Below are 10,051 nucleotides of genomic sequence, written 5' to 3' on the forward strand. Positions count from 1 at the left end.
GGTATCCAGTTGGTTTCATACTTATGACTTACCATTAGCCTCAATGAAATCATGGATGTTTCTCATTTTCCTGACTATTACTTGACTTGTCAAGGGTGATAACTAGAGACAACTGGACATACAAGAGCTGAGTCATACAAATTCGGTGTTACAATTACAGTGGAGAAGGGAAGCTGTAGCCAGGCCAAGTATGAAAAGTTTTCCTATTCAAAAGAGGCATCATTGGAACCAAAGTTTTTCTTCCTGGGAATATGTAAATACCAATCTGTCTTCTTGTGTGAAATAATGAAAGGCACAATTTTGTTTGAAAAGACATTTCAATGCAACTGCTTATAAATGAAAGTGCCTAAGACAAGCCAATATTTTAACTTAGATAAAATAAATACCCGTATTATAAAATTTCCAATGGGAAAATTACTTTTTAATCACAAAATTTAGGTTGAAATATTTTTTAATTTCAAATTTCTGGGGAGAAGTTTGTTTTTCTGGCCTGTTTTAATATACTGCCCATACGGTAGCCTGTACTAAACTCCATATAGATGTGATTGTAATTGATCTGTTGTCTCCTTCAGGACTGGATGCTCCAAAAGATTTAAGTGCCACTGAGGTTCAGTCAGAAACAGCTGTGATAACTTGGAGGCCTCCACGTGCTCCTGTCTCTGGTTATCTCCTGATCTACGAGTCCATTGATGGCAGAGTCAAGGTATAGCACTTGTAACCAAACCAGAAGGTGCCTCAAAACTGGGCAGTAGAGATGCTCTGAAGTGTCCAGGAATGGAACATGATCATGTGCCTTAAGTTAACATGGTAAAATACTAAGTAACTGTTTCGGTGCTAGCTTGAACACAAATGCCTTTAAAACCTACTTAAGTACTTTCCTGTGTTATACCCTGACACAGAAGCTCAACTGCAGCCTGAATTTTGACAGTCATCTCTCCACAATATGGATAAAAGCACAAGCAACTATTTTACCTCATTCCAAACCTGTTTCATGAAATAAACTCACACATCCTTAAGAACAGGATTTTCCTTTCTAAACTCAGGAGAATCCATCCCTGTGCAAGTGAGGTGTCTAAAGCAAGATGAATTGCCTTTGAAAGTGCCTCTTGCTCTCCAATAATTTTATTATGTTCCTCCATAACTAGATTGCACTAGATGCTTTAATATGAATGAGGTGAATCCCAGCAAAAATGACAAAGAAGTTTGGATGCCGAGCCTGGTACATCAGAAAGGGTTCTGGTTTTCAAGAAGGCAAATTCCCTAAGCATACTGAAAATCAGTCTTTTAAAGTTACAGAAAAACAGCCTTCTGGAGACTGGAGTATGACATTTCCTTGTCCTAAAGGGTGATTCTTCTCAATTTTTTATGAGTTTCACAGAGACGTCTATAAAATGCGTATGTTCAAGGCATGTAAACTTTTATGCTGACTTGCTTTTAAACCACATAGCTTATACGTTATGATGGTAAACATTCATTTCCAGGCAACTTTTCTCAAACTTCTAAAGAAAGTTAGCTTGATAAAAATCTTAGAGGGATAGAAGTTTTGTATTAAATAATTTAGTTGGTTAAAAATACCATAAATAAGTACCACAAAAAATAATGTGACAAACTAAAATATGTAACAGTTCTGGTCATTATGATTTTCTCACTGAGATTTCCCTGTATTATTTCTCCTCCCCATAGGAAGTCATCCTAAACCCTGAGACAACTTCCTACAGCCTGACAGAGCTGAGCCCATCTACCCAGTACACGGTGAAACTCCAGGCGCTGAACAGGTCCCTGAAGAGCAAAATAATCCTGACTATTTTCACCACAAGTAAGGACTTTAGAGCATATGCACAGCTGTAATAACATATAAGTTACTGCTCTCAGGACAGAGCTGAGCTCTGCAATAAGCAGACACAGACCTCATAGAAGATTTTTAATCCAATTGTCAGTATGCACTTCATTTGCTTGCAGTGTCGGTGCAAAAGTCCCTGTTCCCCCTGAGCTGTAGTGTCATCTGCTTTCCCCAGACTGGCAGGATGAAATTCTTTTCTTTTTATCCATCAGCATCACCTCTATAGTCCTCTCTCTGATGAAACAGCCTGCCTTTCCTGTGTAAAATATCGAAAGGAACATTACTCTTTAAAATCCAAACTGACACCCTGATTTACCTCTATATTGATGCATAGCAAGCTGTTAAAACAAGCCAGTGTTTTAAGTTGAAATGAAGCAAACCACATACACACACACACACACAGATCACTTCAGTGGTCCGAGGAGATGAATTTCTGGGCAGGTTTTTTTTCTCCTCTTTCTGAGATTGGTTTTCGCGATGCTGCACGGCATGTCTGTTCCAGCTCTAAGAGGACAGCTCTCCAGTGAGCTGAATACAAGAATATATTGGGTTCTCTGAAGGTCACTTCAGAGCTGACATTAGAAAAAAAGTTGTTGTTCAGTATTAACTGTGAAACCTTGCCTGTCATTTGTCTCACTTTTCACAGTTTCCAGCCTTTCAGACCCAGCAGGACCTTCAGCCATTTCCATTCTCCCTTCCACTGCTCGTACCAACTTCAGCCCAAGGACTCACAGAAGTGCTAATAAAAGTCACACAGCCCCGAGCCTGCTCACAGTCACTCCTTGTGTAGAGCAGGATGAACTCCACCAACAGGCGACAATCCACAACCAGAAATAGAAGAATTAAATCGGGGTGTATTTAAGTGATATTTGGCAGGGACTGAATGGGGTGCCTTCACCCATATGAATGCAGTGTCAGCCTCGTTCAAGCAGATGCTTAAGCCTGGTCTTAACTCTAAAAATACATTTGTGTGCTATTTAGTGAGAGGGAAACACCGAAAAATTTACATCATCTGCTGTTTACTATGAATCTTTTGTACATAGGGTAGCAATTACAAACCTGTTCCTGGGCTCTGTACCTGGCTGTGCCATTGACCCACAACCGATTTTCATGAGTCATCTCTATACAGCAAGTTCCTTGTAATTGCTGATTTCTTAAGGACTGCTTTCTCTTTTTTGTGTGTGCAGCTGGTCTTCTCTATCCTTACCCTAAAGACTGCTCCCAGGCTCTCCTGAATGGAGAAACCACCTCTGGGCTCTACACAGTTTACCTGAATGGTGACAAGGCTCAGCCTCTGCAAGTCTTCTGCGACATGAGCGAGGACGGGGGCGGATGGATTGTGAGTAAGAAGGAGAGGCCCTGCATTACCCGCACACACATCTGCCTGTGCTAAGAGCAGGGGTAGCAAATCCCATCCCTGCTCATCTATGGCACCCCTCATAGTGCTCTATTATCAGAGTAGGACTGACTTGTCTATAAATTTGGGGAATTTTGTCTCGAGTAGGACACCTAGGTGCCTAGAACAAGGTTACCAGCTCTTTCTGTAGTTGGAGGAGAGAGAGGTGTCTCCAAAGGATGGGTTGTGGATTCAGCACCTAAGAAAAGCACTGATCTCTCTCTACATCTTAGATCAGATACATACCTTCTAAATAGCTAATTAGGTGGGAGGAGGGTGGACTGACTCTACTTGAATGAGAGACACAGTGAAAGAGGTTAAAGCATAGGCCAGAGAAAGCACGCGTTCAGCAGCCACATGGTATGGTGGCTGCCCGGGCTTCCCAGGCCATTATGCAAGGGACACATCCCACCCAGACAACAAATGAATGGCAGTAAAACCGCCAGCTCTCTGTACTGACATCCTCAAATCTGAACATGCCAGAGGGACCCAGGACACAGAAAGGAAGAAGGAGCTGGAGAAATGCATGGCTAGGAGAGTAGGGGGTGTAGAAAGTCTTAGCTGAGAAATACAGAACTGCAAGGGGCTGTTAAAAAAGCAGGGAGCAGTAACTAAAAGACCACATCATGCAGGGGAGCCTGGGAACCCAACAGAGAAACTAGAGACTTAAAAAAAGCAAGGAGCATTCAACAGTCTTGGTACAATGCTGTAATTGCAGTGAGACTGCTGCTTTGGATAGTAAAGGCAGGGGAGGAGCAATGCCAAGCTCTGCATTTGTAAAAGCCACATTGCTAGTGCCCTTTCAGTCAAAGGCGGTCTGTCGATAACACTTCTTGCATGCGGTGGTTGTAGGTGTTCCTGAGGCGTCAAAATGGAAAGGAAGATTTCTACAAGAACTGGAAGACTTATGTGGCTGGTTTTGGAGATCTTAAGGATGAATTCTGGATAGGTAAGTAGCAAGAATTTTCTTTTTTGAAACAAAAACACGAGCACAGCCCAGAAGACTAGGAGCCACTTTGAAGCCTCCATTTAGCTGGCAAGAGTATTTGTAAAGGGGAGCATAGCATGAGCGAAGGAGGCTAGGGGCAGCATGCTGCGAGGGAGATTGAAATTGCCAGGTCCAAGCCAGTCCCTCCAGTTGCAGTTCATAGATGTCATGCTTCTTGGGTCACCGAACGTACCAAACCAATGCTCACTGGTGCTCTCTAAGAAGTCAGAAGGTAACCTGAGAAGCAACTGCAAACCTTCTTCTCCTGTACTCCTAGGACACCCTCAGCAACAAAAGCATATGACTCGAAGAAGCAAAGTGGGGAAAATAGAAGTAAAAAGCAAATTTTCAAAGATTGTGTTACATTTTATTTGGTTTTAAATGAAAGCCAATGATGATCACACAGCACAACTTTGATTGCTTTTCCCAAAAGGCTACCTGCTACTGTGATTTGAAGGGAAGAGGTGTCTCAGTCAGCCTGTTTTTATCTATTTGTTTTTGTGCTAACATTACCCTACAGCTGAAATAGCTCACTTTCCTCACCAGTGTTTATGCCCTGGTATATCTATGCAAGCTAGTATGACCCCATTTATGGGATAACATGACGGTAGACAAATAAACACGGGAAGACAAATGAATTGTTCATTTACGTCCACAGGTCTGGAGAACCTCCACAAAATCACTTCTCAGGGCCAGTACGAACTGCGTGTGGATCTGCGGGACAAAGGTGAGACAGCTTACGCTGTCTATGACAGGTTCAGCGTTGGAGACGCAAAGAGCAGATACCGGCTAAGAGTGGATGGGTACAGTGGCACAGCAGGTGAGCTGAAATCTATTTTTTTCTTCTGATTTGCAATTTCCTCCCAGCTGGCTCAAGGTAACTGTGTGAATGTTGCAGATCAGCGTCACAGCAGGTACCTCTTGTATGTTAGGTGTTTGAAAATATGAACATATCAATATATTTTATGTTTCTGTTTTAAATCCTCCAGTCATTTAGGTGTCACATTTTATGGCATGCTTATGACAGAATACAAAGAAGTATATTAAACAGCCATATATCTCATTTGGCCAATGCTTGACTGTCATTTATACAGCTAATAATTGCTTGGCACAGCTTCATCTCTTGTCAGTGGAATATGCAGCAAAGTCCTGCTATAACATGATTTGTAATTTTGCTGAACAAATCATCTGCCTTTTGTAATCTTACTGGATCAAACCCTGCAGCCCTTATTGAGTCCTCTTCAGGGCTTCAGAGGATTAAGAGATACATCCAGCTCCACAGGATGTCTTACAAGGAGATAATTTTATACTGCTAGGTGCATAAAACAGACCACAGAGATGTGTGTGTATGGACTCTGCCCTGTGACCATCACATGAACTTTGTGCACAGCCTATAGGGATACAAAGGATATGCAGCAGTAGTAGAATCGATGTCTATTTAAGGCAAACACGTGTGCAGAGCAGTAGTAGCTGCTACAGCTAGTAGGATTCAATCCTACTACTTCCTCTTCCTAAGCATTCAGGTCTAAGACTAATGGATGGAGCAACACAGATACGAAGGCACGAATGGGAACTCTGCTTCAGGCATACACTGAAGGCTGCTCCTATTGCACCATCTTTAAACGGGCACCCACACCCTGGGAGTGGGAAGTCAACCATAGGCAGACATCTCTCTGTCTGTGTTTCCAGCTAAAGAAAATGAGTAGCTTTACTGCATGGACTAGCTAAGTTTTGAGACTCCTTTGGTCTTGATTCACTCCTTGTGGAGGTCTCTTTGGACTTGGTTTGTCCACACTGCCTTCTGTACAGGGCCAAAATCCAACTTTCAGCGAGAAGTGCAGAAACTGAGCTATGTAAAAAAACACTTAATAAGTTGGGGATTAGAGACAACCTGAAAAAAAAATGTTTTGACTTGCCTCCAAAAACAAAAATTGTGTACTTTCTTCTGTATTAAACAAGTCAATTTCTAAGAACTTAGATACACAGCCAGGTATTACAGACTGTGCATGGCAGAGGCCAAACATTGTCTGCAGAATGGTCACTCCCATGTAATCTAAACTAGGCAAACCACTGACCTTGTTCTTTTTTTTGTGTCCCCCATCCAGGTGACTCCATGACATACCATAACGGAAGGTCCTTCTCCACCTTTGACAAGGACAACGATTCTGCCATTACCAACTGTGCTTTGTCATACAAGGGTGCATTCTGGTACAAGAATTGTCACCGAGTCAATCTGATGGGCAGATATGGTGACAACAGCCACAGTCAGGTGAGTTTGGTGTTTGAAGGCTTCTGTAATGCATCAGAAGAAGGGGAATTGCTATTATGGATCTGTCTGGTGGTTCAGCTAGCCAGCCATCAGAGCACCAACCAAAGCCCACTCTTCAGACCAAAGGGTCATAGGGAAAGATATGGGCAGTTGCTCACAAAACAAGAATTTAATGTCAGCTGGTGAAATACTGATAGTTTTGTATGATTTTCCAAGGCAGTATGCCAAGCGTGCAGGGAACAACTGCAATTTTCAACATGTGAAACAAAATGTTCTTCTTGCCATGAAAGCCAGGCAGAGAGTGACAGCTCTGGGGGTCAGCACGTGGGTTGGTTCATACAGGTTGTGCATGCTAGCGGCCAGAGCCCTGTGCTTCCCAAAGCCCCTCTACTTTGTTGTGCCTCTGCTCCCAAGTTAGAAAACGGCCTGCAATCTGAAACGAGAGCAGTGAAGGCTGACAACAGGAGAAGAAGTGAATGTGTGACCTCCCACACTTCATCTTTGTCTTTGCAGGGTGTTAACTGGTTCCACTGGAAGGGCCACGAATATTCCATCCAGTTTGCGGAGATGAAGCTGAGACCCTCCAGCTTCCGAAATCTGGAAGGAAGACGAAAGCGAGCGTAAAGCCCCAGCGGTGGCAAAGGGGCTACGGGCAGGGTGATGGGGGGGGGGGGGATATAGAATGGGGGTGTGGGGAGATCCTCTGGCATCACTGGGGTGGTGGGGTGTGAGGAGCTGGTAGTTGTACCAAAGCATTGGTGACCCTTGGCCCAACAGAGGCTTCTGCAGCAGTCCAAACAACAAGCCTTAAGTGTCCCAGCATTTTCAGCAGAGCAGCTCCAGCTGCCCACCAGAAATGTCCTCCACACCAAAGACAACGATCTCAAGGGTTGTTTGTTGTTTTATTAATTTTTGTTTTCTCAGAAAGCCTCTGGGATAAAGTTCTTCCACAGTCTGACTGTCTCTTGGGTGGCCCAGGGTAGGGGAGGGAAAACAGCTTTGTACATTGGTAGTTTGTTTTAGAACCAGCCATATTTTACACACAGAAATGTGTACGATTAATTATCATTATTATTATTATTATTAGTTATAATTGAAATTCATTGGTCATTGGAAAGCCTTTTTTATATATATATCAAGTACCACAGAGAAGGAGGGGATGGGAAGGGGAAAGCAGTATGTTTTTAAACTTAAGCATAAGATTAATATTATTAATATAATGACAAAGTAATAATAATAATGATAATAATAAGCTAAGTTTTTGTCATTTTTAAGAGAAACATGCTTTCGGAAACACAGCAGGACAGTGTCTGATTGTAAATTTTTTTTATAAATAAAAGCACAATTACTTTTAAATAGATTTCTACCATTTTTCATACATGTTGAGTTTTCGCATGGCCGGGGTATATTTACTTAGGGGGGGAACTAAAAGAAAGGCTGAGAATGATTTGGCTGCTGAGCCCGTACTGAAAACTGTTCCTTTTGTCAGTGATTGGTTGTAAGTATTCTGGTGGGTTTGTTACAGTGAAATGCCCGTAAGGATTTGGTTTCTTTTAGAACACATTTCTTCTTTTTCCTGCCCAAAAGCTTCTTACATGTTTTTTCTAAGTGTTACTGACCAATGCTTGCTCCATCTAGATGGAAATAACTAACAAAACAATACAAAGAAAATACAGAGTTGTTGTTAGGTACCATTGGCAATATTGAACACTTGTGTAAATAAAGGGCGTTCTTTTTTTATATGAATGAAACCCATGTGTAGTTCCTCTGTATCATACACTTCAGTTGAAGACAATAAAAGATCTTTTGTTTTAATCCAGTCTCTCTGCCCTACTTCAAGGTTGCACTTTTCAAACAGAGCGAATGTTTCTGCCTTCTTGGCAATCACTGGAAGGTGGCTGGGAAAGAAGATGCTTTCAGTCAGAGAGGATATGATCAGCTCTGTGAATAAGACTTACTATGAAGTGCTAGCTATTAGGTAAGGTCAGATACTGTTGATTTGACACAGGCTGTAAAAAGTGTGCATGCATGGGAAATATCACTAAAAAACTTCAAAATCAGGAGGGAGGAAAGGAAGTAGGGAGGGAATCACTTCCCTTCACCCTTAAGTCGCATCTTCCTAATTTATATATTTTTTTTCTTTTAATATTGTTATTATTTTTATTGCAATTCTTTGATTATTGCATTTCTGAGCTTTAGCTGAGCATTAGCCCTTGGGAATGGTTATGTGCTAGGGGTAACTTCTTCACAGTCTTGACTGAAACTTTGGCAATGCCCCAGAGGGGAGAGCCTCACAGGGACCCACCATGCTGGAGTGTGCACTGGGACCAGCTTTACTGAGAGAGATCCCTGGAACAGCAGGAACTGCTGTATGGAGACACAGAAGGTGCCGCAGACAGGAGCATCAAAGCCTGTGTGCTGAGCTTTATTAATAGTCAGTCCCAGCAACTACATTCCAGAAATGTCCAATTTCTGTAGATATTTATAACGCATCTCCCAGGAACCATCTCACGCAGAGTGCAGCTGTTCATTGCTGGGCAGACTCTAGGACCACAGACTAAGAGAATGCATGGGGATGGAGCCGAGGATTTACCAGCTGGGAAAAGGCAATGCCTGGCTGGGGAAGTGCGAGAAGTTCCTGACAGAATTAGTAAAACGTTGGAGGTCTTCTGTTCATACAGTTTCTACTCCAGCATCTCTTGGCAGCTCTGCTCACCCTTCTCGTCCATTTTAAGCCTGGCTACCTGCAGATGGCACACGGAGTCTGTCTGTCTTGGTCTGTGCCTCCTCTGCTTGGCAGCACTGGGAAATCCTGCAGGTATCCAGCATCGGTCCAGACGCTGCCGTTCTTCACTGTTGTCTTCTTGTGTGGTGACATCCAGCCCTCTGAGGTACCGAGCTGTTGCTGGTGTCTCTGCAGCAGTCATCTTTGTTAGGAAAACTAACTGCATGTAGTAAAGCATTGTCCTATGGCCACACAGCAGGAACATTGCAAGGACACCTGTGAGAAAAAGTTTATTTTTGGCTTGCAAGAGCAGGAGCTAGGTCACAGCAAAAGCACATGTCAAAGAGAAACTTCCTTCATGAATATTATTCCATGTACTTTGACTTTCTCCCCCCTCCCTGCCCCCCCAGTTGAAACTATACTAGCGAATATTGTTTGTTTTGCACAGGGAATGCAAGTCTCCTTTGACCTTCCAGAGCACTGGCAAGGGGCTGAGCTGCAGCACTATATTAAATTCATTCTCTGTAATTAATAGCCCTTCTTTGGTGTTTGTCAGAGCAAATGATTGGCAGTATAAAAAAGAACAAATCCAGTAATGAAGAAATATGCTCCACTCTCAAGATGCTTTTCAAGTTAGTAGGAAATGGCACTAAATCTGTATAACTGGGGACTTGAAAGCTCCTGCAGTCTGTTTGCAGACATTCAGAGGAAGAATTTACATTTATGAAATTATTTCCTCATTTCTAGTAACATCACAAAGCTGACTGTATCTGGCTGTGATGTCATTTATCTTGGCAGATCCAAAGAGGGCTGCTGGAGATGGGCTCAGATTT

At 42.7% G+C, this 10,051-nt stretch overlaps 1 protein-coding gene across 4 annotated transcripts in view; it reads left to right on the plus strand.

Annotated features, from left to right (window-relative positions):
- TNC (tenascin C) overlaps positions 1 to 8,308 on the plus strand; it is a 74,697-nt gene extending 66,389 nt beyond the window's left edge. For all 4 annotated transcript variants that reach the window (XM_052814802.1, XM_052814799.1, XM_052814801.1 and 1 more), the window contains 7 exons: positions 573 to 703; positions 1,684 to 1,816; positions 3,028 to 3,179; positions 4,089 to 4,185; positions 4,883 to 5,044; positions 6,330 to 6,493; positions 7,007 to 8,308. In XM_052814802.1, coding sequence (XP_052670762.1) covers positions 573 to 703; positions 1,684 to 1,816; positions 3,028 to 3,179; positions 4,089 to 4,185; positions 4,883 to 5,044; positions 6,330 to 6,493; positions 7,007 to 7,117 — 950 coding nt within the window. In that variant the 3' untranslated portion in view covers positions 7,118 to 8,308. The remainder of the gene's footprint in view (positions 1 to 572; positions 704 to 1,683; positions 1,817 to 3,027; positions 3,180 to 4,088; positions 4,186 to 4,882; positions 5,045 to 6,329; positions 6,494 to 7,006) is intronic.
- Positions 8,309 to 10,051: the final 1,743 nt, after the last annotated feature.

Source organism: Harpia harpyja, chromosome 19 (assembly GCF_026419915.1).
Source record: "Harpia harpyja isolate bHarHar1 chromosome 19, bHarHar1 primary haplotype, whole genome shotgun sequence".
Lineage (NCBI taxonomy): Eukaryota > Metazoa > Chordata > Aves > Accipitriformes > Accipitridae > Harpia > Harpia harpyja.